This window comes from Neltuma alba, unplaced genomic scaffold (assembly GCF_004799145.2).
Source record: "Neltuma alba isolate B1F8T4 unplaced genomic scaffold, ASM479914v2 tig00012167_pilon, whole genome shotgun sequence".
In the NCBI taxonomy this organism is placed as follows: Eukaryota; Viridiplantae; Streptophyta; class Magnoliopsida; order Fabales; family Fabaceae; genus Neltuma; species Neltuma alba.
In genome coordinates this window covers 302180-328554 of record NW_021636714.1, presented here as the reverse complement: position 1 = coordinate 328554, position 26375 = coordinate 302180, and the positions used below count along the sequence as shown (strand labels likewise).

At 36.4% G+C, this 26375-nt stretch overlaps 4 protein-coding genes and 1 pseudogene across 5 annotated transcripts; 4 read left to right on the top strand and 1 right to left on the bottom strand.

Annotated features, from left to right (window-relative positions):
* Positions 1-185: 185 nt before the first annotated feature.
* On the top strand, positions 186-2122 carry LOC114724049 (11-beta-hydroxysteroid dehydrogenase-like 4A). Its single transcript, XM_028910317.1, has 6 exons — positions 186-439; positions 543-739; positions 800-905; positions 1171-1302; positions 1389-1517; positions 1645-2122. The coding sequence occupies exons 1-6, from the start codon at positions 257-259 to the stop codon at positions 1888-1890; spliced, it is 993 nt and encodes a 330-aa protein (XP_028766150.1). The 5' UTR covers positions 186-256; the 3' UTR covers positions 1891-2122.
* A 236-nt stretch (positions 2123-2358) lies between these two features.
* Positions 2359-3907, top strand: LOC114724065 (11-beta-hydroxysteroid dehydrogenase 1B-like; annotated as a pseudogene).
* Positions 3908-8637: 4730 nt separating this feature from the next.
* On the bottom strand, positions 8638-11178 carry LOC114724048 (SWI/SNF complex subunit SWI3A). Its single transcript, XM_028910316.1, is given in 8 exon segments — positions 8638-8844; positions 9009-9160; positions 9246-9292; positions 9401-9570; positions 9704-9936; positions 9939-10200; positions 10327-10865; positions 11049-11178. Coding segments are annotated over 8 exon segments (1695 nt in total). The 5' UTR covers positions 11134-11178.
* A 4768-nt stretch (positions 11179-15946) lies between these two features.
* On the top strand, positions 15947-22206 carry LOC114724074 (protein DEK). Of its 2 annotated transcripts, none has more exons than XM_028910348.1 (11): positions 15947-16828; positions 16951-16984; positions 18104-18183; positions 18319-18378; positions 18528-18638; positions 18725-18805; positions 18885-18959; positions 20635-21115; positions 21379-21470; positions 21564-21594; positions 21697-22206. In XM_028910348.1, the coding sequence occupies exons 1-11, from the start codon at positions 16202-16204 to the stop codon at positions 21849-21851; spliced, it is 1827 nt and encodes a 608-aa protein (XP_028766181.1). In that variant the 5' UTR covers positions 15947-16201; the 3' UTR covers positions 21852-22206. The 2 variants fall into 2 exon arrangements, with proteins under 2 accessions (XP_028766181.1, XP_028766180.1); XM_028910347.1 differs by having other exon boundaries at positions 15951-16828; positions 20629-21115.
* A 1996-nt stretch (positions 22207-24202) lies between these two features.
* LOC114724075 (omega-hydroxypalmitate O-feruloyl transferase-like) lies at positions 24203-26010 on the top strand. The gene is made up of 3 exons (XM_028910349.1): positions 24203-24259; positions 24331-24797; positions 24946-26010. Exons 2-3 carry the CDS (start codon positions 24360-24362, stop codon positions 25804-25806), a joined length of 1299 nt encoding a protein of 432 aa, XP_028766182.1. The 5' UTR covers positions 24203-24259; positions 24331-24359; the 3' UTR covers positions 25807-26010.
* Positions 26011-26375: the final 365 nt, after the last annotated feature.

The window sequence follows — 26375 nt, the reverse complement described above, 5'->3', positions numbered from 1 at the left end:
CCCATGTAATAAATCAATGAGAAGCATTTAACCGGAATCACTCCGGCAAGTATAACATCTAGCTTGTATGGTTTTGTGGGACCTTCACTGTCTCAGCAAAAAAACATGCTCTGGTATCGTTATATAAATACTACAGTATTTTCAAGTACCCCCTTTTAGTGTAAAACACCTTGCTTCCCTGTTGTCTAGCTCTTGCATCATTCCAAAGTTTTAGAGCTTTCGTTTGATTCCCCTTTTCACCCAAAAGCATTAAGCAATGAGTCTCACTCACAAGTTCCTCAACATTGCATTGCCTCTAGTAACATTAATTGTCCTCCCCATTATCACAGTACCTTTTCTCTTCTTCAAGCTAGTGCTTTCTGTGAAAAAGTTGGTTTGCATTGAAAATCTGACCAGAAAGGTCGTACTAATCACGGGTTCAGCCTCAGGAATTGGCGAGGTCAGTGCATAGATCTACCTTTTTTATTTTTTTTGTATGGCTTGTTACCCTTTGCTCAAATCTTCAGTCTTATATTTGTTTTTATTTATTTCAAAATCAAAAGCAACTTGCTTACGAGTATGCTAAGCGAGGAGCAGTTCTATCACTGGTTGACGTTAGAGAGGATAATTTGAAAGCAGTAGCCGATAAGGCTAGGTCTCTGGGTTCCCCAGATGTCATCACAATCGTTGCTGATGTATCTAAGGTCGAAAATTGTAAACGGTTTGTTGATGAAACCGTTAATTACTTTGGACACAGTAAGTGAAAGAGTAAGTTGCAGTCTTTTTTCAAGATTAACTGCTCATAACTGTCATTTCTTAGGTTGTTTTCTTTGCAATTATGTTTACAGTGGATACCTAGTGCTGGAACTGTAATGGTTGAAAAGTTGGAGGATTGTATCGATATTTCTGTGCCGCGTCCAATTATGGTGAGCAATCATTGCTTCAGAAGCAGCCTCACAAAAGATATCATAAGAAAAACTATGCATGATGCGAACTGATTCTTGCTTGTGTCTTCCAAGTGATTACAATTCATGCTTATGTATAACATGGAGGAAGGATATAATGATATCATGATGAAGTCTTGTAGGATAGGTTAACCTAATTCCACAACGATCTTAAGATAAAGATTGCAACTTTCAGGGTCCTGTTTATGGCTTGCTTGTAAGTTGAGTGTGTAATTTAATTTTTCAGGATGTAAATTTCTGGGGTGCACTTTATGGGACTCTGTTTGCAATTCCACATCTGAAAAGGAGCAGAGGCAAGATCGTAGTGATTGCTTCAGGTTTGGGATGGTACCCTCTTCCAAGACTTGGTTACTATAATGTAAGTAAGGCTTAATAATGAAATTTCCAACCTACAATTTTCCTTTCAAAAAAGAAGGGAAAAAATAATCTGTCTTATCACTTCAGGCAAGCAAGGCAGCAATCATAAACTTTTTTGAGACGCTGAGAACTGAACTTGGCTGGGCAATTGGATTCACAATTGTTTCGCCTGGCTTCATCAAAACAGACCTCTCAAAGAGAATCTTGGCTTCGGAGGTGACCCTATCTTAATTTTCTCTTCATCATATTGTAGATGGAAATCAGTTAGGCTGTTTGTAAGCGTAATTATAATTAAAACTATAGCTATATTAGCTCTTAAGTGATTGCAATAATGTGGAAGCAGGCTAGTCTTAGGTTATTTCCAATGGCATCAGCAGAGGAATGCGCTAAAGCAGTTGTACAAGGGGTGTGTAGGGGAGATTTGTACGTGACATACCCTTTATGGGTGAGGTTGGGATTTCCTTTGAAGGTGATTTTTCCAGAACTTGTGGACTGGCTTCATCGACTGGTTTTCAGGATATCTACCAACGCTTTTGAAAACAAGGAAAATCTGAACTTATCACAGAACTCGCAGCTTAAGGCAGAGTAAAAGTCTGTCAATTTTCACTGATATGGTCATTTTGGACTGTCAAAACTAATCTGGGGATGTAATAATCAGTTGTGAGCCGCTATAGTTGTTTTAATAATGTCCAATGTAATTTAGGTTATTTGCCTAGCATGCATGGAAGTTCCAGCACAAGTAAAAAAATGATGAAACAAATTCTGCAGAAAACTTTGTTTTTCTCTATCCAAAGACAAATGGAGATTCAAGATTGTTTATCGAAAAAGATAAGTCAAATGGAAAAGATAAAAGCAAATGATGCGATAGCGCGGTTTAATGTGGCACCACCACGTAGCCAGACTGTACTCGCAAGTGCTACGTGTTGAAGACTCTGCATGCAGAAAGGCCACGTTTCTTAACCGGCCGTCATTACTGCTGTCTCCATATTTTTACGCATCACGCTAGCTCTAGCTCGAATCCCTCCATCATTTCTTGTTTTTCCTTCTTCTTCCATCCATGGATTCCCTTCACTGGATTCTGAATCTTCTTGTTCCTCCAATTGTCCTCGTTTTTCTGCTCTGTTTTTTGCCACCGTATCTGCTCTTCAAACTCGTCAGCTCCATCGTAAGATCAATATTCAGTGAGAATGTGGCTGGAAAAGTAGTACTCATCACAGGCGCCTCCTCAGGCATAGGCGAGGTTCTTGTACTCACTCAGGTTATATGTTTCAAAGTTTCAGCTCCATTATAATAACAAAGTGACTTTTCACTTTGCCTTTTTTTTCTTTAAAGCATCTAGCATATGAGTATGGCAAGAGGGGATCACGTCTAGCCCTTGTGGCTAGAAGAGAGAATAGACTGAGAGAGGTGGCTGGAAAAGCCAAGGCGGTGGGGTCCGCCGATGTTATCACCATCGGAGCAGACGTTTCCAGAGTTGAAGACTGTAAACGGTTCGTCGATTTGACAGTAAGCCACTTTGGACGATGTGAGCCAATACCCTGCTTTTTGCAATTATGAATTCCAAGTTTATGGGAATGCTCTTCTCACACAAACTTGCTGCGAATTTTCCCTTCGCCTTTTGGGGATTAAAAAAAAAAAAAAAAAACTTGCAGTGGATCATCTGGTGAACAACGCCGGAATAGTTCCTGTCTGCTTATTTGAACACTCCACTGATGTTACCAATTTTGCACCTGCTATGGTAAAAGTCAAATCTTGCGATATCAGGTTTACTGCGTCTTTAGACAGAAAAATTGATTGAAATGCTCTGTACTGTACTTAACAGGACATCAACTTCTGGGGTTCGGTGTACACTACATATTTTGCTCTTCCCCACTTGAGTAAAAGCAAAGGTAAGATCGTAGGCATAACTTCATCAGCTGGATGGTTGCCTGCACCAAGAATGATGTTCTACAACGTAAGAGAACGTCACCCTCACAAACTAATGATTAAGCTTCCTTTAATATCCTTACACCACTATATATTGAAAATTAAACTAGTAATTAATTTTATAGTTTCCAATATATTGACTCAGGCAAGCAAAGCAGCAATTATCAACTTATACGAGTGTCTTAAAACTGAATTAGGAAAAGGCATAGGAATAACAATAGTGTGTCCAGGGCTGATTGAATCAGAAATGACCCAAGGCAAGTTCCTATCCAAGGAAGGCCGCATGATTCTTGACCAGGAAATGAGAGATGTAAGCAAGTCCCCCCCCCCCTTCTGGGTATATTAATCGGTATTTGCTTCATAATCATAATTGAGTTGCTGGGGATATTAATTAGGTTCAAGTGAGTGCGATGCCTATAAGATCCGTGGCTTTAGCAGCAAAAGCAATTGTGAATGGCGCTTGTCGTGGAGACTCGTACGTGACAGAACCAGGGTGGGTTAGAACCACATTCTACTGGAAGGCTTTCTGTCCTGAGATGTTGGAGTTGTTGAACAGGTGGTTGCTCATCTCAGGGCCTTCAGAGAGAGATACAATTAGCAAGAAGCTGCTTCAACTAAGTGGGTTAAAGAAATATCTGTATCCTCAGTCGATCAGAGAGCCTAGGCTCAAGCCCAATTAGAGCATATCAAAATTACAAGCTGAAGCTTTTTCTGAGAAACTGATTGTGCCAAAATGTTAGACTTTTTGGTGACGTATTATAATGGGCTGATGACCATTAAGGTCAGGGTGTAACCATTCAGAAATATCTTAGTTAAAAAGTTTACATTTACAGTTTAAAAAAAAAAAACCTTTTTTGCCAGAACAGTAAGATTTCTTCTAATGTATTATACTCCTCCAGTACTTAGACTTAATTTGAGAGTTGATCTTACTTCTGCATGTAAGATCTATTTTACATGTTAATTTGAATTGATGTTGGTTTTCTATGTTAGACTTATTTTATATGTTTATCAATTTTTTTAAAACTGATTTTAGTGATATTTTATGGTGTTTTAGAAAAAACATATATTAACTAATTTAGATTTAAAAACGGGGGTCTAATACTAAAAGGCACATATAATACAAAGTTTATACTGATTTTGAGGGTTAAAACTCGGGAGGCATGACTCTTCACTGGTCTTATTTTCTTGTACTCTTGATCAAATACACTAATTAATACTTTTCTGATTTTAAATATGACTAATTCGCAAAGAGAAAATGTGACTAGCGAAAGGGATCAGAGGAAAAAATGGATGAGCCAACTTAGAGAACCTCCTTTGTTAGGTCAGGAGACAACGCAACACCTTAAAATAATCAAGATTTATATATCTTATTTAGAGGGGTGTTTGGATGAAATCATAAAAACATGGTTTTAAAAGTGCTTTTACGGTATACGAAATAAATTTGTGGAAGAGTTTATTTCGATTCGTAGAAAAGGGCTTTTTAAAAGAACTTCGGGCGCTACCCAAACACCCCCTTAATCATATATGGCTCAAAATGCCAGTGTTTTTTTTTTAATGGTTACTTTTTCTTTTGTATTTTGTAATTCAAACGGACAATATGTACTTATCATTTCATCTTCCTACAGGTAATAAATTTTCAGTGGGCATTCCTCCTTTCCATATTCATATATTTCTTGCGTATATGGCATTCTTAAATTAATGTATAGTGGGATTTCATACATACCTCGTATGGTTCCAATATACAGGAATATATATATGCCTCTATACCTTGGTCAATTAATTATAAAGCCTACATAATTGAAGCAGAGATGAGCCATGTGCAAATGAGGAACTGACACTGTCTCGGCTAAGAGCTTGCGTATTGGTTTTCACGAAACCAGAAATGGAAAAACTACACGTACGTGGAAAACAAAAGATCATGAGAATATTGTTATAACTCGTAATAAAGATCGTCTTCTCATTGGTTCGCCTTCACAAATTCAGGAGAAAAAGTTGCCTATGGTGGAAGCAGTTGGCACAAGCATTCCACAATATAAAAAAAAAAAAAACATATATTCTCGTATACATACATATAATATACACGTACACCTCCACAATGTTAAGGTTTTCATTAGTTTAATGATGAATCTTCTGTTTTGGGGTTAAGCCAATGGGGTAGCAACATATGGATGCTTGTTTGGGTCTATAAATAGCGTACAAGGAATTATTATTGTCGCATCAAGCTCAAGTGAAGAAGGTTCCAGAGAACAAAGGGAGCAAAAATGGAGAAGAAGGTATGGTTGATGATGATGGTTGTGGTGGCTGGTATTTTTGTGTTTGGAGTACGTAGTGGGGAAAGTGCGTTTGCGATTCCAATGAATCCTTGCACGCTTCCTCAGTGCATTGCTCAGTGCAAACAGGCTCTGAAGGCTAAGTTTCAGAGTGCAAGCTGTACTACTAGTTCCCAGGGAAAGCTCTGCATTTGCTTGGGTTGATGAATATGGATTCTCTCTATGGAACTCAGTGCTAATTTTGAAGAGAAATATGTGTGAGATATAAGTGTTATTGAGTTCATCATATATATATATATGATTTGCAGCTCAAATCAATCTCACATACTATATATATGTGTCTCTTTACAAAATCAGTGCTAGAGACATGGAGATGATTCAAATCTTGTGTTACTGTGTTTTGAATAAATACTTCACAAAGAGATGCAAGTTTGTGTCTCCTGTGATGAATATGTAATACACATGACAACTTTTAAGTGTACTTCTATAGATGTGAGTGTTTGTTGTCGTACTATCACATGAAGAAGTAATGAATTAGCCTTCAGTATCTTGTCTCTCTAATCTTATGAAACGTCTTTTCCTTAAAAAGGTATATTCATTGAGAGTAAATGAAGATAATGAAAACTCCCAATAGAATGAACTCGAGGTGGGCTTCGTTATTGTAATAGGACACTGTGAGCATCAAAATTAAAAGAGACGCTTTAACAACAAATAAGTTTATGAATTTCTGAATCAAGGGGATATATATATATATATATATATATATATAAAGGCTCTGCAAGGTCGGTTTCACAGTGCAAGCTCATAATTCGCAGGTTAAAACTTGAAAATGTTACAGAACATATAGCTTCCTAAATTGTTTTCCCACAAATATTTGTTTCCCAGAAGGCAGTATTGCACAAATAATATTTTCTTTTGATGTTTTTGTTAAAGGACACTGACATATTAACAATAATGTTACCATCTATGTTCCTGAAAAAAAAAACTACTTTTTATATTATATGTTATTATTCATGCGTAGAGCTAACAGTTCGAGCGTTTTCTCACTCATATTATATATCTCTTATGCGATAATTTTTTACTTTTTTTTTTAATAGCTTTCATATGCTCATATTCTTAATATTAAAAATTGAGAGTAAACAAATTAGTGTTGTGAACAACTTATGTTTACAGTACATCTATGGCAGTTTTTGACGTGACAAATAAAAGTCTCTGAGAGTTTCAAATGTTGTGGCTGATTCAGAACCATATCAAAGTCTACACTACATGAACTAGCGTGAGAAAAGATGAACCAACAAAATTGACTGTTTTGGCAAAGGAAAAAAAAAAAAAAAGAACCGAGCTCTGCAATATTTCCCAGTATCTATGATAGCCTAGGAAGATCACGCATGAACTCAAAATGACAAAAAAAAAAATAAAAAAATTTACTTGTTAGTTTTTTTTTTTTTTATAATGTGTTGCTCAAACCTTCCTCTAATAACATTCAAGAATATTGTGCCTCTTGATTCACAGGAAAATATATACTTATCATTCCGTCTGCATAATGGTAATATATTTTCAGTGGGCATTCTTCCTTTCCATTTTCATGTATTTCATTCGCACATTGCATTCTTAAATTAGTTTATAGTGAGATTTCAGACCCCATACAATCCCATGCCTCCATATCTTGGTAATTTAATTATCAAGCATACAATAATAGAAGCAGATATGAGACTATGCAAATGAGGAAATGACACAGTCTCGGCTAAGAGGTTGCATATTGGTTCACAGGAAGCTAGAAATGGAAAAACAACACGTGGAAAACAGAGAAGCATTGGAAACGAAAAAAGTTGCCTATGGTGGAAGCAGTTGGTGCAAGCATTCAACAATAGAATAAAGAGATCCTTTTAAGCTCCACCATTTAAGCTTTTTATTACTTTAATGCAGAAATTCTCTTCTGGGGTTTAGCCAATGGGGTAGCACCATGGATGCTTGTTTCTGTCTATAAATAGCGAACAACCAACTAGTTCCCATGTGTGTTAGCTTAAGCTATCATTAGAGTATTAGTAGTTCTGAGCAAAGGTTCCAAAAAATGTGTGATGAAGAAGCTGTGGTTGATGATGACTGTTGTGGTGGCTGGTATTTGGTGTTTGGGGCACGTAGTGGAGAGAGTGCATTTGCGATCCCACTGAATCCATGCCGCTTTCTCAGTGCATTGCCCAGTGCCAACAGGCTCTGCAGGCTACGTTTCAGAGTGCGAGTTGTACTACTAGTTCTCAGGGGAAAGCTCTGCATTTGCTTGGGTTGAATTTGAATTCTCTTCGTTTCTCTGTGGAATTCAACGCTAATTTTGAAGTAATGATAAGATATAATATATATGTGTGTGTGTGAGATTTATGTGTTGTTGAATTCATCGTTCGAGTATGATTCGCGACTCAAATAAATCTCGCATACCATGTATTTATCTCTTTTCGAGATTGATGTTGTTGAATTTCAAAGAGGAATTAAGAGGGTTCAGTTGTTAATTTCTCTGTTTATTATGAATAAATTAGATAAATCGGCTTTATCTCCACAAATGGAAGAAGCTTGTGCCTTCGGAGCCGAATAGGTGACGACTGTGTAGTTTATGACAACCTTAAGTGGGCTTCTATATGTATCATAAAAAAGTCACGAATTCAGCGTCTTATCTACGATCTTAGAGCACATCTGCCTTTTGAAAAAAATATACTACATCATATCCTAATTATAAAACCTCATTTGTAAACTATAAATAAGATATTATATATTATTTGTTAGGGAAACATATGTTCATGACTTGTGAGCCTACGCGTTGTTTGTTTTTAAGCAATCAGACTTATAGCATGCCATAGAAGCTGTTCTTATTGTATTTTATTTTTTTTGGTTTTCACCAGGATATCCATCGGAGCGAGCCCAATAACTAATCCCTCAGATACTGTCGGACTCAAGATGGGGGCGACTCTCTCAGGCACGCTTACTCCATTCCCATCCCTCCAGGAATCAAATCCCATAGGCGATCATTACTAGTTGTTTGCCAGCACGCGCTGGTTATTGTATTTTATTTTATTTATTTAACGTGTCCGTCTTCATTATCAACCACAACTTGGCACGAGCAGCAAGCTGGCCCAATAATCTTATGGCGCTCAGTTACTGGCGATTCTGTTCACTGACAAACGTTTCAGAGATGGATAATCTTTCCACCTAGGGACTCCAGCACTAAACGTCCTCTGTAACAAGTCAATCCTTTCGGTTAACAGAGAAATCTTTAGCTCTTCCATTTCCACATGTTCCTTTTCCATCAACAGCTCCAGTTCTTCGAAATGTTTTGTCTTGTGTTCCAACTTCTCAATCTGATTTGCCAAACGACCGAAGAACCACTAGTTAATCCCAACAGTGACAATCATTCGAGGACACATGCCAGAGACCCCAAGCAAACAAATTTTAACCAAGCACCAAGAGTTGGAGACACCCCCCCAAAAACAAAAAAAACAAAACACAAAACACAAAACTTTACCTGTGCTTCAATTATAGTTGCTACCAAATGTTCAATCTCTCTGTCTTCCTGATCAGCCATCAACTTTGCACGAGCAGCAGCTGCTCCAAGAGCAGTTGCAATGGCAGCTCTGATCCGCAACGTCATGGGTATATCATTCTTCGTTGGGGATCCTTCATGCGTATCAGCAAACAAAAGCTTAATATTCATTTTCTCCTTAACCTTCGTTGAAAAGAAATATCATTTTTATACATATACCTGAATGACTCGACCTCTCCATGTCTGAACCATCACCTTCAAGGACTCTAAAACAAATAATAACTACAAGAATTTATACGACAGAGGTACAATGCAAGAGAAATTTAATTTTGCAAAAGCTAAAGGATCAAACAACTCAGATTAATATAAATAACCTTGCTGAACAACCATTCAGAGTGTTCACGCTAGATTGAGTAGAAGCATAATCCTCATCAACATTAAATATTTCCCTGGGACACATGTTTTCATCACAAAGTGCCATAATCGCAGCATCAGCTGCAGCAGCTGTGATATGAGGGTCAACTACAGTAGATATAAGTCCCACCTGATTAAAAACACCATTTAGTCACCGTTGGACACAAAGTGATAAACTCTTATTTAAAAAAGAAAAATGCAACTGCATATAGGAAAAACTCAAAATGATATTATATGAATATAAGCTCAAGATTATCTCTCACCTGCTTCATCAGTGAACTGCTAGAATCTGAAAGTGCAGGGGAAGAAATACGTTGTCTTTTTGAAGGACTTTCCTTCACAACATCTCCATTCGTCTCATTCTCATTTCCAGGCTCTGGAATTTGATCCTGTCTCTTGGAAGTTTCTTGGTGATCAGATGAAGATGACTGAACTTGCTTTGCACTGTTCACAATGCCATTAGCGCTGTTACTGTTACCGTTTCTATGAGCAGAGCCAACATGAACTCCCCAAAGGGCAGCTCAATGAGTTTTGAGATACAGTCAAGTTTAGTCTTGGTTTGAACATTTTGAGCAACAAGTTCCCAGTCATCCCCGTGTTTCAAAACAGATTCTAAAAGAAGTAGAATTTCTCCTTCAGTCCAGACAGCTTCATGTTTCCCGCCATCTTCGTTGGACTCGATTAATTTAAAGTCACCTGAAGACCTTTTCTCCCCATACTTCCCATTTTCAAAACATTTAGCACAAATGACGAAATTATCCTGTCAAATAAAAATTAAAAATAGAATAATCATCCATACTAGCAATACGTAAATCATAATAGCTAAATGCGCAAAACAGGAGCCCGAGCAAAATAAAAAGATGTTATAAAATGAAAGAGAAATAACCTGGGCACTTTTGTAGTGGCCAGAATCACATTTATCACCGCAGATCCCACAAGCCAACTCCTTCTGCCTCACCAGGTCGCCGTAAACATCGGAGTATGATGCCAGCGGAGGCAATTTGAAACCAGAGCCAACCGCATTTCCGGTACTCTTGGATTTAGGCACCGAAATGGGTTTCAGAGAATTAGGCATTGCCACAACGCGAATTCCATTTGGAGTTCCTTCCTCAATCTTAACCTTGCACTTCTCATCATCTTCCGGAATCAAATTTTCACCGCTATCGCTCGAAGGCGAGCCATAATTAATCAAGCCCCATTTTTCCAAGAAAAGAAAGACCTTGCGAAGCAAACTGACATCCCCCACCAACGACTTTCGCACCTCGGTGAATGTCAGCCTCCTGGAAGGCTCTTCTCTGTATTTATTAATGATAAAATCTCTATATTCTTTATACACCTTCGGCGTTCTTGAGATTGAGGTTCCATCGAAAAATTCTTTGAGAGATGTTTTCTCCGTTTCGTGAATTTCATCCCACAGGAACCATCCTGCGAAAAACGATTTAATTAGTTATAAAAGGCGCCTATTTCATCGGCAACCGCAAGAACAGAAACACAAAAGGATGCGTGACTGGGCAGGTAGGGTTTTAGCTAATGGTGGCAGACGATTATGAATGATGAAATTGAAGGCGAGAAGAGAGCGACGAGAGAAGGAGTAAGAAGAATGCTTACTTGAATGGCTTGGGATGGTGTAGAGCTCGAGCTCTGAATCGTCGAGGCCAGTCGGGTTTGAATTCGGGTCTTGTGAGGCTTCCATATCCGGAGTCCCAGTGACCGAACCAAGAAGGTCTCTCTTTCTACCAGGTGAAGGCGCGATGACCACAATACTTGTCTCGAACGACGTAGTATTAGGCCTAAAAAACGAAGTAGTTTTAAGTCAAAGTAACCTGGTCATCTCGTGTGTCCAAGAGTACAGCGCATGCCTTGTGGGAGAATCGAATCGAAATGAGGCGGCTTATTTATGGGAAAATCTCCTAATAAACACTTAAATAACCTAAATTTTTATTTACATTATTAAATTTCTAATTAAGTTGTATGACTCAGAAAGGATTTTAAAATTTTATAAAATGATTCTAATGTTTATTTTATTAAAAATGAAAAGAGAAATCTAAATTAACATGTTTTATTTAGGAGTTAATACATTTTAATTCTAAATTAATAATTCTTTATCTTCATATATAACATACCTGTAATAATTTTTTGAATAAAAATTTAATCACAATACAACCTTAAAAATTAATAAGTTTAATTACGTAATTAACAAGTTTCAAATTTAAATTAATTACTTTATGTTCCCATAATACTTGCGCTTTGAATAAAACTTAATTACAACACAACTTTAAATTAAAATTAACATGCTACAGTTCACATTTAACATGTTTAAATTCTACCAATTTTTTGTTTCCAAGACATAATTGCAATAAATCTTTAAATAAAAAATGATCACGATACATGTTTAAAAATTAATAAGTTTAATGACATAGTTAATGAGTTTTAATTTTAAATTAACAACTTGAAAATAATAAAAAATTATTATTTTTCTAAGTTTCTAATGAAAAAGATATCAAAGTCATTTCATAAGATTTTAAAATCTCTCTTTAACTCATGTCACTTAATTAGGAATTTGATAAATTTAATTATCTAAATAAGAATTTGAGTTATTTAGGTGTTTTTTTAAGGAATTTCTTCTCATTTATACGTCAAGTAATACTGCTTTTCTTCTGGCAAGATTAACTCTCACTAGAATGGGAAAAAAAATCTCACAGAGTAATTTTCACGGGAACAAATTATCATGTAAACATCAAAAGCAGGTCAAACGAACCTTTTTCAGTTACAAGCCTTACAATCAACGATAATAAATGCTTCAAAAGCGTTCTTAGCTTGATCAAAGGTTTTTAAGAGATGGACGGAAAACTTGCGAAACATTGATTTTTATTATAAGGGCAGAGATTATTGTTGTGGATATCCATGGAAAGAAACATATTCAAGATATGAAAACTTACACATATTATGAATATGAATGACGTACAATATCTCCATCGAGATTCGTTCCTTTATCTTTTTTCCCAAATATGCAGAAGTAATAGGATATGGATCTTGTATCCCCTCCCCCCCTCCTTTCAAAATCTCATAAGACATAAAAGGATCGATATCCGATAGGGATCTGATTGGAATGGTCGTCATAGCTAGGTAAAAGGATCCTTATCTTTTAGCTTGGCCTATAAATAGAGAAGGCATTAAGCAAAAGCAACAGTGCAGGGATCGGAGAGCGAAAACGATGAAGAAACTGGTGACAGTGTTGGTTGTGGTGGCGATGGGCCTGCTGATGATGGGAGCACAGAATGTGGAGTGTGCATTTGCGATCCAACTGGATCCTTGTACAGAAGCTAAGTGCATCGATGCTTGCAGGAATATCTTGAAAGAGAAGTTTCAGAGTTCAAGCTGTGTTGATAACCCTAATGGAAAGCTTTGTATTTGCCTGGGTTGATGATGTTCGTTAATTCTCATACTACTGCTGTTATGCACGTGTGTCACTGTCAACTCAGCTTCCTCCCTTATTTAGTATTGTTCTTATGAGTCCCTAGTTTATGTCAGTTGAGGTCCAGAATAAATAAATTAAACTTCAGAGAAGTTGGGGCTCCAAAGTGTGCTTTTACATTATACTATATGCGAAAAGATTATGAGAGCAACCTCATCAGTTTCATATGCCTGGGTCAATTCTCTTGTATCTCTGATACATATTGAGTCTGTTTGAGCGCTTGCTTCCCGCCGGACACACAATAATAATCATTTCTCATGGCTATTTGCTTTTCGTACACGTGTCTTCGAGATATGTTCACATGCAGATTTAGAGAAATCTTAGAAAATGCAATTTTCACATGAAAAGCAGGTCAAATGAATCTTCTTAGGTTACAGGCATATAAATGATCAACGATTATATTAGTAAACGCTTTAAAGGGTTTTCAAGGTATGGCAGGAAAACTCACGAGATTGATTTGTTTTTGACAATGTCAGAGGTAAATGTGGGGAATATATTTTCACACAAAGAAACGGGGAAAGTATTATTACACATGTCATGAATGGCAAAATCTCCGGGGAGATAAATTCTCTGCGCAATTTTTTCCTTAATCTCAGAGACACGAAAAGGATCCTTAATTATCTCTAGCCTGGTCTATAAATGGAGAAGGAAACAATCAAAGCAATGCATCTGCATGAGACCCAATAAAAACGATGATGAAGAAATTGTTGATGGTGTTGATCGTCGTGGTGGCGACGGCCACGGCGGTGGCGGAAGCACACAAAGAGGCGTATCCGTTTGGGATCAAGCTCGACCCCTGTACAGAAGCTCAGTGTGCCGATGAGTGCAAGTTTATGACGAAAGAGAATTTTCAGAGTGCAAATTGTGTCACTGATCCTCATTATGGACCGCTCTGTAATTGCGTGGCTTGATGTAAATAATCAATTCCCATGTCATTGTAACTTGTAAGCATGCCGCTCTTGGTTCTTTTTCTTTTTCCTTTCTTTCTTTCTTTTTTTTTTTTTTAAAGATTGTTGAGAGTGTCGGTCTTTGAAGATATATTGCATCCAATATTTGGCTTGAATTAGAATATCGGTAATTTGCGTGTACAAAATTCGCAGAACGCTGATATGTGAAAATTTATCCAATTGCTTAAAAAAAAAAAACGGTTAAGAGGAAGTTTTCCTTTACATTATACGCAAAGGCTATGACAACAGCCTCAAATTTGCATGCTTGAAAACTCAAAGCATGCTTTTGCTGTAAGGTATGGTCGTTAATCAATCATTATCAACTAATTAACAGTGTTCTTGAAAACTTGTAATACCGGATTTTTTTAAAAACAAATTGGGTATAATATTATGATACTTGAATATATTTAACTCAGTTAATAAGACTTGAAATGTGATTTGAATATATTGAATTAAAAGAAGATCACCATTATTAAATGGGATTTTAATTAGAGGTTCAAATGAAAAAATTAATAATTAATTTTGAATTTAAATAATATATTAATTGGGATTTGGATATATTAAATTAAATAAGGAGCATCACAATTAGATCATAGTATTATGTCAGCTGGGTTTTAAAGGAAGCAATAAATAAATAGTTTTAAATTTTCATATGTTCCTCATAAATTCTGCATCTCTAATTCAAATCCTATTTAAATGAATAAAAAAATCATACTCTTATAAAAAGTAAATCTTAAGTTATCTTAAATAATATAATTTATTAAAATTTTAAAACTAATTAAATATTGTAGTCCATAAATTGCATGGAGGAGAAATTTCTAGCTCTTCTGTATATCCTGCATGCTGGGTCATGGACCTGGACAATAATAAAATTGCAAAATATTTTCTCCCGACCATTTGTTTTCCTCGAGTCAGAGGTCTTCTTCCAAACGCCTTCAATGTTCACGTGTGGATTAAAACCCAGGTCTTTATATACATGCATATAAACAAAAGATAATGTATATAACTATTCATCCGGTTCTACATATGAGACCCGTATACATACTAGTATAAAGATTTTATATTTAGGATCATAGAAATATTAGAAGTCATACCTTCATAATGAATATATAAAGGTGGCATATTTTCAATCATTCAAATCAAATAAAAGACAGCCTAAAAAGACCTCTTCAGGGAACAATTTGAAATCAGATAATATACCAACACAAGCGTTATAAGATGACATTCTTAACCTGTTAAGCAAGGAAAGAGATGACTCAAATTTTGTCACCAAAACCTCGCCCCTTGGACGATAAGCTTCTCACCTGTATTTCATTTTTTCTTCCTATCGGTGATGCATCTATAAACTTCATTTCTCTCGGAACAAACCTGAAAAAAAAAAAAAAACCAACGAAGAATTACCTTTACATATCTTAAGAAGTAAGCCATTCCAAATGAAACTGGGAGAAAAATATTACTCTTCCGATCCTTAATATAAGGCCTATTTAACTAATTTGATTAGACTAAAAAAGTCGGGCAAATTAATGAATTATAAAAAATATGACATGTTTTTCTTAAAACACCATAATCATATTCTTTAATATCCTATTGTCTTTTTCTACTTAATTATGGTTAAGGGAGCATCCACAAAGGAAACTTAAGAAAAATTGATAAATATAAAAAATAAATCTTATATTTAAAATCAAAATTAACTTAATAATTAAGTTTTATATTAAGGATTGGAGGAGTATTTTATTTGTTGGTACTATTGAGGGGTATTGTTGATTGCATATTCACAATAATGTTAAAATGGGCCTTTATTTGAAAGCAAGAAATATTTTTTTTGATACAAAAAGCAAGAAATATTTTTAGCCCATCAGAAATTAACAAAAGAGGAAGGCCCATGAGGCCCGTAAGAGCCGGGCGGGACAAGAAGACTCCAATGTTGCAGAGGTGCGCTTCAGATCAGTGACCGGGGGGAGCAGGACAGGAAGGGGGTATTAAATATTATTCGGTTTTGGTAATAAAAATTATTATTATTATTATTTTTTTTCATTTTTCAGTTTGATTTGATTTGATTTTGGTTTTTTAGTATTGCCGGGAGAAAAAGAGAAGAAGAGCGAGGGAGGCCCGCTCACAATTTTGGCATCAAATTTGAAACAGGTGTAGTTTGAGCGCGCCTCAGCTTTATTTCGTCCGCTCAGAATTTCACGATTCCCTCTCTATCACTCCCAACTCTAGAGATCTGTTCTTAATTATAGGGTTTCTTTCAATCCTAGGGTTTTCAGCTTCGCTCTATTCTATTCCTTTTCCCAATTCTTTCTACTCGCCACTGTTGAAGTACTTACTCGTTCCTCTTCATGGCCACGGAAACCCTAGAGGATAAGAATCCCCTGCAGGAGCCTGAGGCCAAAGCCAAAGGAGAGAACAAAGTAGGGGAAGAATCTAAAGAACCAGAGGAGAAGGGGCCTTCTGAGAAAGACGCTCCTAGAGAAGTTGGTAATTCTCAAGACGAAAATGTCGAGGAGAAAGACCCCGAAAGCAAGGAAGTAGAAGCCGAGGCTGAAGATAACAAAGAAGGAAATCCACATGACCAGGCGGAGGCGGAGCAGAAAGCTGAGAAGGATGTGGATGGGGACAATACAGGAGAGAAAGACGAGGAACAAGAGGACGAGAACCATAAAGGGGAGACGGACGGGGAGCAGGAGGACGAGCGAGAACAGGAGGAAGACGAGGGGGACGAAGCTGACGCTGGCGAGAAGCCTAAGGCCAAAGGTCGTCCCAGGGGAAGTTCAAAGGTGGGCCAGAGTGAATCCAAGAAGCAGAGAAAAGAAAAAACCAGTAAACAGGATTCAGAGAAAAAGGATCCTGCTACTCCAGCAAGTGACAGGCCCACTAGGGAGAGGAAAACAGTCGAGCGTTACTCTATCCCGTCGCCTGGGAAGTTTGGCAGGTCTTCTGCTGGCAAAAGTTTGCTAATTGAAAAGGTACGTCTTCCTTGAATGTTGGTGGATATCTGCTCATTTCTTCAGTGATATGTTATCCTTGGCTCTCGACAAATGAGGCCTGAAGTGTTGGTTTTCATCTCATGGATCTCTTTGGATTTCAGGGTCGCGGAACGCAGCTTAAGGACATTCCCAATGGTAAATCAGATTGTCTTGTGTACTCCATCATTTCCTGCCTTCTCTTCAGTTTGTACGTCTTGGTGATGCATTACAGTTTCTCTGAATCAGTTTGCATTCGATTCATATCTTAAAAGAAGTATACCAGGGATGATATATGATATCTTATTAATAAGTTAGTTGTTTTCTGCACTTTTTAGCATTTAACATCCGTATGATTTGCTGTTGGAATTATTTTTATAAGAATCAGCTATGCGGCTTTTAGATGCTGGCTTGCCTCTCATGGCTGCAATTTAATGCAGTTATTTGTTGTTGTTCTATGCTATTATAGGTTAATTTAGACCAGCAATCTGGGAATTTCTTCACTGGTCTAGAGTTCTTTTTCCATTCAGTGCCACTCAATTTAGAGTGCAAAAGCCTCTTTTCCTTGCGGCAATGTTAATACGTTAAATAATTTATTTAAATAATACAGGGGAAGTGTTGGGCTTTGGAATGTTATTTGATGGACTAGAATTCTTATAGTTTTGTCATTAGGTTTTTTTTTTTTTTTTTTTGGGACAAAACATAACATGCGTAAAAATTTTTTAAAAATCCCAATAATGTGATTCTAATTTCTAAGTTATTGTTAATACTCCTCCAGGCCTTAATACAGGATTTAATTATTAAGTTGGTTTTGATCTTAAATATAAGACTCATTTCTCATATTTATTAATTTTCTCTAAATTATCTCTATAGATACTCCTTTAACCATAATCACGTAAAAGAGGGAGAAGATGTATTAAGAAAAATAATTATGGTGTTTTAGGAAAAATGTGCTACATTTTTTATAATTAACTATCTTATTTAACTTTATTAATCTAATCAAATTACTTAAATGAGTTTTATATTAAGGACTAGAGGAGTACTTCCCCCCCTTCCAGTTGGCCTCTGTAAAAATGATAACTTCCTAGGTCTGATATTAATGGATTCTCTTTCGTGTTTGTTATACTGGCAAGATGGTTGACCTTTGAATGTACACTAAGAATATTCTAAAATTGTCAGTTCTTTGCAGATGGTTTGCTAATTAAGTTGTATGCTATTCTTTAACTTGGTTTTTGTAGCATCTTTTCTTAATCAAGTAATTTATGTGAACTGCTGTAGTGGCTTTCAAGTTGTCCAAGAGAAAACCTGATGACAACCTGCAAATACTTCATAGTATACTTTTTGGGAAGCGAGCAAAGGTGAAACACCTACTTAGGTTCTAGGATTCTTTGGGTTTCTAGTAGTGAAAAGTTTTGCCTTTTCTTCAAATTGTCCGTGAACCTTGTAAACCTATGGCTGTTCAGTGAATATTAGTGTTATGGTTTCCTGTGCAGGCTCAGACTTTAAAGAGGAATATTGGTCAGTTTTCTGGCTATGTGTGGGTTGAAAATGAGGTACATTTTTGTATATGATATGAACATCTGCTTGATTTTCTTAACTCTTCTGTTGAATTGTAATGAGTTTTATGTCTGATATCTTTTCCCTAAAAATTTCAATGTCTCGGCTGTTACTAATTTGTAGCTGTGATAACTATTTATATCAGGATAAACACAGAGCCAAGGTAAAGGAGAAGCTTGATAAGTGTGTGAAAGAAAAGTTGGTGGATTTCTGTGATGTGCTTAATATTCCAATATCTAAGGGAAGTGTGAAGAAGGTGAATGTTGTTTTAATAATATCTTTCCTAGCTTAACTTGCAATCTTTTTAGTATGCATTTCTTATTTGATGGGACTTGTTTTCAGGAGGAACTTTCTGCAAAGTTGTTGGAGTTCTTGGAGGCCCCTCATGCTACAACTGAAGTTCTCCTTGCTGATAAAGAGCAGGTTTAATATTCTTTAATTTTAATTGGTTTAAACTGTTAGATTGTAGGAACTGAGTTCATAACATGCTTTTGTATTGCAGAGAGGTAAAAAGAGAAAGAGTAAGGCAACACCAGGCAAATCTTCTACAGAAGCATCTATTGAAACATCTAGCAAGGTGTGTTTCTATATTATTTCTTGTTTGTGCTATCCATCAATCTTGCAATGTGTTCTCTTCCATCTGTTTAAACTTAATTCATGGTTTTTGATTCATCAAGGTATGAAATAGTTGTTTAGTATAGGTGAGTTTTGTTTTTGAAATAATTAGGAAAATTGTTTTTGTGATGGAGTTTGAGGTTGCCACAAGCCCTTTTCATATTTCTGAAATGGCTTTGTCTAAATCTTGCGTTTAGTAATCAGCATTAATAGAATTGAATTTGGAAAGTATTGTCTATCCCTACTCAGCTTAAATATACTTTTTTAACGGGTTCAATAGAAAATTATTCCAAACAATTGCATATCTCGACTTAATTGAACTGGTCCTGTTCTGTTTGATTCTTTATTAGCATGCCAGTAGCTTGTGTTTTGAAAGGGGGTATATAATATTGAGTACCTTGGATCCACCTATTTGGTGAAGCAATGGCGAGCTTCAATATGTTTCAAAGTCTTGTCCTGTTGAATAGTCATATTGGCGCAAAGCATGGTCATTGGAAGGCATGTGTATTTTCAGGTCTCCTTTTAAAAAATTATTTTTAATGTTTAATTGATGGAGCATCCAATCAAGAGTAGTTGCCAGTGATAGTGAGCCTTTGCTTGTGTGAACCCTTTAGCCACCAATTTTGCCTTCCACCTATTGATGCTTTTGTATTTGATGTTGAAGATTCATTTAGATTCCACTAGGTTTTTGACTTGAGAAAAGTTGACTAGCTCCTAGGTCTATTTTTCTTGAGATGCTTGTTTCTTCACGGCCTTCCTTCAATGTATGAGTTAGACAAGTCAAAGTGCGATCTGCAATTTTGACATTCATGGTTGATTTGCATGAATTAAAATCAACTAATGTGCAGAATTGTAGGTCGTGTTTTGAATCTCTTGGCTCTACAATCTGTCATTGATTTTCCATAACTTGGGGTGTTCAGAGTAATTGAGCTATTACCTGACTGGGCAACATTTCCAGTCTAGATCATACCCTTAGAATTGTCAATTGATTGAGTGCTTTGCCAGACAATCAATTTCTGGAGGCCCATTACTCTATGATAATTATACACCCCCATTCAACTTGTGACCAGTCATGCGCACTGGTTTATTTTTGGACACCCCATGACTTAGCTAGGACAGCATATTAGTGGGTGGTTTGCCCTTGTCTTCCTTTGAGACTAATGGGAGACTATTTTGGCGTAGAGTTGATGAGGCCAGTAGCACTCTGATGCTATGAACAGAACTCACAGATTATACTCTGAAGTCTGTTTTATTCATGCAAGTAAAGAGACTACTGGAATCCTGGATGCAAAACAGCTGAAGAGGAAAGAAAATAAAATACAGTGCATGTGAAAACAAAGAAGAAAAAGCGGAAATAATCTGCCATTAAGTGTTGGCAGTCACCGGGAACCAGAGAAGGAAAAGAGCATTGGGACAGCTGCTGAACTATGATTACTTACTGATGGTTTGCTTTATGATTTGGATATGTAAACAATTTGTTGATGTGACTTCAATTTAGAATCATATAGACTTTAGTGGATGATGCAGTCGTTGATTATTTGAAATCTGAGTTTGTGTTTTCTGTAATCATGTCAAAGAGGATATTCTTCAAATTAATTTAACTTCCTTTTCATATGCATATGTGCTTGTAGAAACAGAAACAGAGCTCACAAGTGGGGAAAAAGCGTAAACAATCTTCTGAGGTTGATGAGGAGGACGATAAAGCTGAGCCTTCAGATGCTAAAAATGATTCTCAGGATGATGATGTTTCAGCTGCAAATGATGAAAGTGATCAAGAGGAAAATAAATCAGAGGAAGAGGAAGATAAACCCAAGGCTCAGAAGCATCCTTCTAAAAAGGCTGGAGATAAGAGTTCAGGTGGTAAAACTGAAGATAGAACCACACCTGCAAAGAAGACAGCCACTGAAAAAGCTACCAAGAGCTCTGAAAAAGCTTCAAAAAAGTCAACTTCAAAGAAATCTGCTACTGAACATGGTAATGCTTCTGCTACCCTTTCCAAGTCAAGGCAATCTTCATCCAAGAAGCAGAAAACTGCAAAGGAAAACCAGGATTCTAAAGGGAAAACTGTAAGCAAAAAACAGACAGACAAGTCCTCAAGGGTCTCCAGTAAGAGTCAAGGTACATTGACCACATTCTTCTCTCTTTTTTTTCCTAGTTATCTTTTCAATCTTCAGAGGAGAAACTTTTCTGCCTATAATTTTTCCTTTCTACTTCATTTAATTTTGTCCTGTGTAAGGGCTTGCTTGATGCTTAATAAATCTGTTATTTTATCCATTCATAGTTTCTTTTTGGACAGCTACCCATTTATAGTTTTAGGAATGTCTTCGTACCATTGTTTCTCCTGCTCATGCTCCTTTCTTTGATGCCAATTTTTGGAAAAGGTAAAAGTGGCAAGAAAGTCAAGACAGAGCCTAGTAGGGAGGAGATGCATGCGGTAGTTGTTGATATTCTGAAGGAGGTAGATTTCAATACGGTAAGTGGTCTTCCATGCCATTATTCTCTTATTCAATAGTGGTAGAGGTTCTATAATTTTATAAGTTTGTGATATTTTCTACTATTCATGCAGGCAACTTTATCTGATATCCTTAGGCAACTTGGTATGACCTTTTTTCTATTGACTATGTTCTTTTGCCTCCCCTTCCCTTTTCCCGAGGATAAATGATTTAGTGGATCTCAGCTACGTTCTGATTTTGTGTCAGGTACCCACTTTGGTCTGGATTTAATGCATAGAAAAGCAGAGGTAAAGGATATAATAACAGAGGTGATTAATAACATGTCTGATGAGGAAGATGAAGAGGAAGCTGATAATGGTGGGGATGACGAAGCAGAGAAAGATGATGATGATGATGCTTGACTGAATTGGCAAATAATCTGACCCTTGCAGAACTTAGAGGCAGGTGGGTCATCCAATCGAGTCTTCATAATTCTTCCAACTCTTTACGGATCATAAGCTACGGTAGATATTTGGTTGAGTTGTGACTTTTTTTTTTAAGAAATGAAGGATGCTTAGTTAGATTTGTTTGTACCATAGTAGAGTAGTCCCTTCTGTAGTGCTGATGTGAGCTTAGATTTATTTATATTAAAATATCGAATAGATTGTTTATTCGCCCCACCAAACATTGCCTTGTATTTTTGGCCACAGTATTGCCTAGCAATTTAGATGAATTTGTAATGTTCAGAGTTATAAAATAATCGACTTCCATATGACATTAAAGGTCTCATATTTTGCATCCATTGACTCCCAGCATTTGAAAATTCTCAGAACCATGCGGATTTAACAGTTTAGATTTATTTTGGGCCCTGTGCTTTTCGGCCCCTTGCATTTATCTTGATTCTATATTTGGTTAGTCACTTGATTCTTAGATCCTGTGATCGGAATATTCTTGCCATATCTTTTACGTTGCTTCTTGCTGTTGATTTTTTTTTATTTATAATTTAGCCTTATATTTCCTTGATATATTCATCGATTTTGGCTACTCCACGCTCCGTTATAGTTTCCTACCTCTTTTTTTCACAACTTTCCAATATGATGGGTAAAGTTTTATAAATAGACTCGAGAATATGATTTAATTTGAATTCAGTTGAAATATGTACAATATCAAAAAAAGGGAGAAAAAGGCTTTATGATACAATACAAAGTTTTTTTACAGTGAATTTCATAAATAATATAATTATTATTGGACAGAAGTTTAAACTATACAATAATTGCAGAACATCTATATTTTTAATGTATAAAAATATATTATGTCCTTCTCATTACCAATTTTTAATGAAAGACTTTTCCCAATTTTCTAAGATTTGTAGTTTTTTTTTTTTTTTTCAAATCGAAGGTATATAGTAGCCGAACTCTTCTGGTAACTGATAAGTTCGGAATTGTGTACTCTGAAAATCAACTTGGACTGCTATAATGCTATTATCACGCGGGACTTGACAACAAAATCGTTCGGCGGCTCCTCATATCCAATCCAATACAGTATCGTGTGAATATAAACAAACGAACGTCCATTCGTGGAGATTACTTGTGAAATTTTCTGATGATAACGTCTGAACAAACCGAATTATGTATACATATGAAATTTGGTTTCTTTCTCTTGACGCAGTGAATTACGATAATAGCAATCTGGCTGCCGCGAGAAATGGGAGATCTCAAGTCCGCATAGTCCTTGATATCACACTTTAATATTCGCATTAGGTTGGTTTTTATGTTCCGCAAGTAAAGCACTGTATATAACATATATGCTTTTCACGTTAAACGCCAGTTCAAGTTTCAACCAAATAACGGAGAAACTCTAAAATCTAAATCTACTTGTTTAGAAAATTAAATACGCTATGTTTAATTTTGTTGTGGTAGACATTATCTATTGTAAAAAAGAAATCACCCAAAATCGGACTAGTGAATGAATTCGTTGGTTTAATGTTCAATACTTTAAACCACAGCTGATTCAGACATATTGTAATTAAAATAATATTTAAATAAAAAGACATTAATTCACAAATTAATAAAATATTTATATATATTACCTACATACTCCTCCGGTCCTTATTATAAGACCCCATTTGACTTTTTATTTGGTCCTAATTATAAGACCCCAATCCATTTTGTTTATTATATTTATGCATTTTTTTCCAAGATAATCCTTCTAATAATGATAGTTTCAGCCAATATACTTAATTAGCAAGGATATTTTAGGAATGACAACACTTATTTATTATAAATAACCAACTTAACTTACTTCCTTAATTTCCTCAAAAAAGTCAATTGGGTCTTATAATTAGGACCGGAGGAGTATAATCCAATAAAGTTATCAAGGCACAAATTTCATAAGCAACCATTTTTTCCCTAATTTTTAAACTCAAAATGATGGTTTAGGCTCTATTAAAAGGCAAACGTACAAAATGTATAAAATCCAAAAACTCCAACAATCCATGTGACATTTTGCCCGAGAAATTGCTCTACTCTTAAGTAAGCTTTGCTATAAACATTTGAATTGACCTTCCATTTCTGTCCTTTTCATCATGCATGCTGCGGTATTTGTTAACCAAAATATGAAGCCAAAGATTTTCGAGCAGGCTTGTCCTCTTTTACTTTTTTGCTTTAATTTTTTTCCCTTATTGTACACACACACACTTACATATACCTGTTGTGGTGATCCAAAGTCAAAATTCTCCTACTCTCAACCACCACCTTCATAAACATCTCTTTCTTATCCCTCAAGTGTCCCAATAAATACTACGTACTTTCTGCGTTACAGATCCCCACAGGTATACTTACACCAGCTCAGCCAATTTATTTCCTTGGCGTGATTTAAAGTCTATACTGATTTTTTCTTTAGGGTTCCAGCTCCATCACCGAGGTTGTAGCATGATGGAAAAAGATTCAAACTTTGAGCTTGATGTGAAGCAAGGAGAACCAATTCTGGTTCCACCTGCAGAAGAAACAGACAAGGGTCTTTACTTCCTCTCAAACCTGGACCAGAACATAGCAGTTCCCGTTCGCACAGTTTATTGTTTCAAATCTGATTCTCGAGGGAACGAGGATGCTGCAACAGTGATAAGAGAGGCCTTGTCTAAGATTCTTGTTCCTTATCATCCCATGGCCGGCAGGTTAATAATCAGTTCAGAGGGGAAGTTGATAGTAGATTGTACTGGTGAGGGTGCAGTGTTCGTTGAAGCTGAAGCGAACTGCGACATAGAAAAAATTGGAGATTTGACAAAACCTGATCCTTCAACTCTTGGCAAACTGGCTTATAGCGTCCCTGGTGCCAAGAACATAATTGAGATGCCCCTTATGACTGTTCAGGTTTCACTTGACTTTATCATTTAATTAGATCATACGTGTGTGTATATATATATATATATGCTCTCTATAACGAAAGTATACAAGTTCCTATAAGGCGTTGTAGATGATTAATTTACACAGCCCAAAGCTAAACTTGCATATGTTTTAGGTGACAAGATTCAAGTGTGGAGGCTTTACTTTGGGGTTGGCCATGAACCACTGTATGAAAGATGGACTGTGTGCTATGGAATTTGTAAACGCATGGAGTGATGCTGCAAGAGGCTCAGACTTAAAGATTCCTCCATTTCTTGATCGAACCATACTGAAAGCACGCGAGCCTCCTCTTATAGAATTCCCCCACCATGAATTTGCAGAGATTGAAGACATATCAGATACCTCAAAACTATACGAGGAAGAAGACATGCTCTACAAATCCTTCTGTTTCGATCCAGACAAGGTGGAGCTTCTCAAGAAGAAAGCCATGGAAGATGGGGTTCTTCAAAAGTGCTCTACTTTTGAAGCCCTTTCTGCTTTTGTATGGAGAGCTCGAACTGAAGCCTTGAGGATGAAACCTGATCAACAAACCAAGCTTCTTTTCGCTGTTGATGGACGGTCCAGATTCGATCCTCCAATACCAGAAGGCTTCTTCGGAAACGCCATAGTGTTGACAAATTCACTGTGTGAGGCAGGCGAGTTATTGACGAATCCTCTATCTTTCGCAGTTGGGTTGGTTCAAAAGGCCATTGATATGGTGACAGATAGGTACATGAGATCAGCTATAGACTATTTTGAAGTGACAAGAGCAAGGCCTTCCTTAACCGCGACGCTTTTGATTACAACTTGGGCGCGGTTGTCTTTCCACACAACAGATTTTGGATGGGGACAACCTCTGTGTTCTGGGCCCGTGACATTGCCTGAGAAAGAGGTCGTCTTGTTCCTCTCTCATGGGGAAGAGAGGAAGAACATTAATGTTCTTCTGGGTTTGCCTGCTTCTGCCATGGAAATCTTTGAAGCACTGATGCAGTTATGAAAAATCTTTCAATTATTGATTACTTTGCTTTATAAGTATTTTACATTTACAGTCCAATAATGTATTCACCTGTTTGATTAAGCCCATGTCTGCTAGCTTCTGCTATAAATTAATATTTTGCTGTTGTTATCGTCAATTGCCGGGGAAATAATATTGATTCTCAAGTCAATATGACGTATACATACTGGAAACATGGTGTTGCTTTACTTGAATCTGGAAGTACCATATTTTTGTAAAAATTAAATTAGACTTTTATATTTCGTTTAAAAATGTAATCACCAATTGTCGTGCTCTCGTTAACTCAAATTTGAGACGTAAAGATTAATTTTTGGACTTCTTTGATTATATTTCCTTTTATCCAAATCGCAACAGACTATCTAAACAATCATCAATATTAACATGGGCTGTTATTATTCCTAAAATCCAAATAATATCATTCCTGTTCTTTTGTTTTTTCTTTTTTTGGCCCGATCCAAATATACTGTGCTAATTTGAAAAGGAAAAAAAAAATTGTAACGAATGAAGCCCGACGAAGACATAGTTGATCTGAATTACATTTAGAACACTAC

Bases quoted from the DNA above. Each gene is read 5' to 3' on its own strand.
- LOC114724075 (XM_028910349.1), top strand. From the start codon at position 24,360: ATGATGGAAAAAGATTCAAACTTTGAGCTTGATGTGAAGCAAGGAGAA. The intron at 24,798-24,945 runs GTTTCACTTGAC...CATATGTTTTAG, and splicing joins TGCCCCTTATGACTGTTCAG to GTGACAAGATTCAAGTGTGG.
- LOC114724049 (XM_028910317.1), top strand. From the start codon at position 257: ATGAGTCTCACTCACAAGTTCCTCAACATTGCATTGCCTCTAGTAACA. The intron at 740-799 runs GTGAAAGAGTAA...GTCATTTCTTAG, and splicing joins AATTACTTTGGACACAGTAA to GTTGTTTTCTTTGCAATTAT. The intron at 906-1,170 runs GTGAGCAATCAT...TTAATTTTTCAG, and splicing joins CTGTGCCGCGTCCAATTATG to GATGTAAATTTCTGGGGTGC.
- LOC114724074 (XM_028910347.1), top strand. From the start codon at position 16,202: ATGGCCACGGAAACCCTAGAGGATAAGAATCCCCTGCAGGAGCCTGAG. The intron at 16,985-18,103 runs GTAAATCAGATT...GAACTGCTGTAG, and splicing joins GCTTAAGGACATTCCCAATG to TGGCTTTCAAGTTGTCCAAG. The intron at 18,379-18,527 runs GTACATTTTTGT...TATTTATATCAG, and splicing joins ATGTGTGGGTTGAAAATGAG to GATAAACACAGAGCCAAGGT.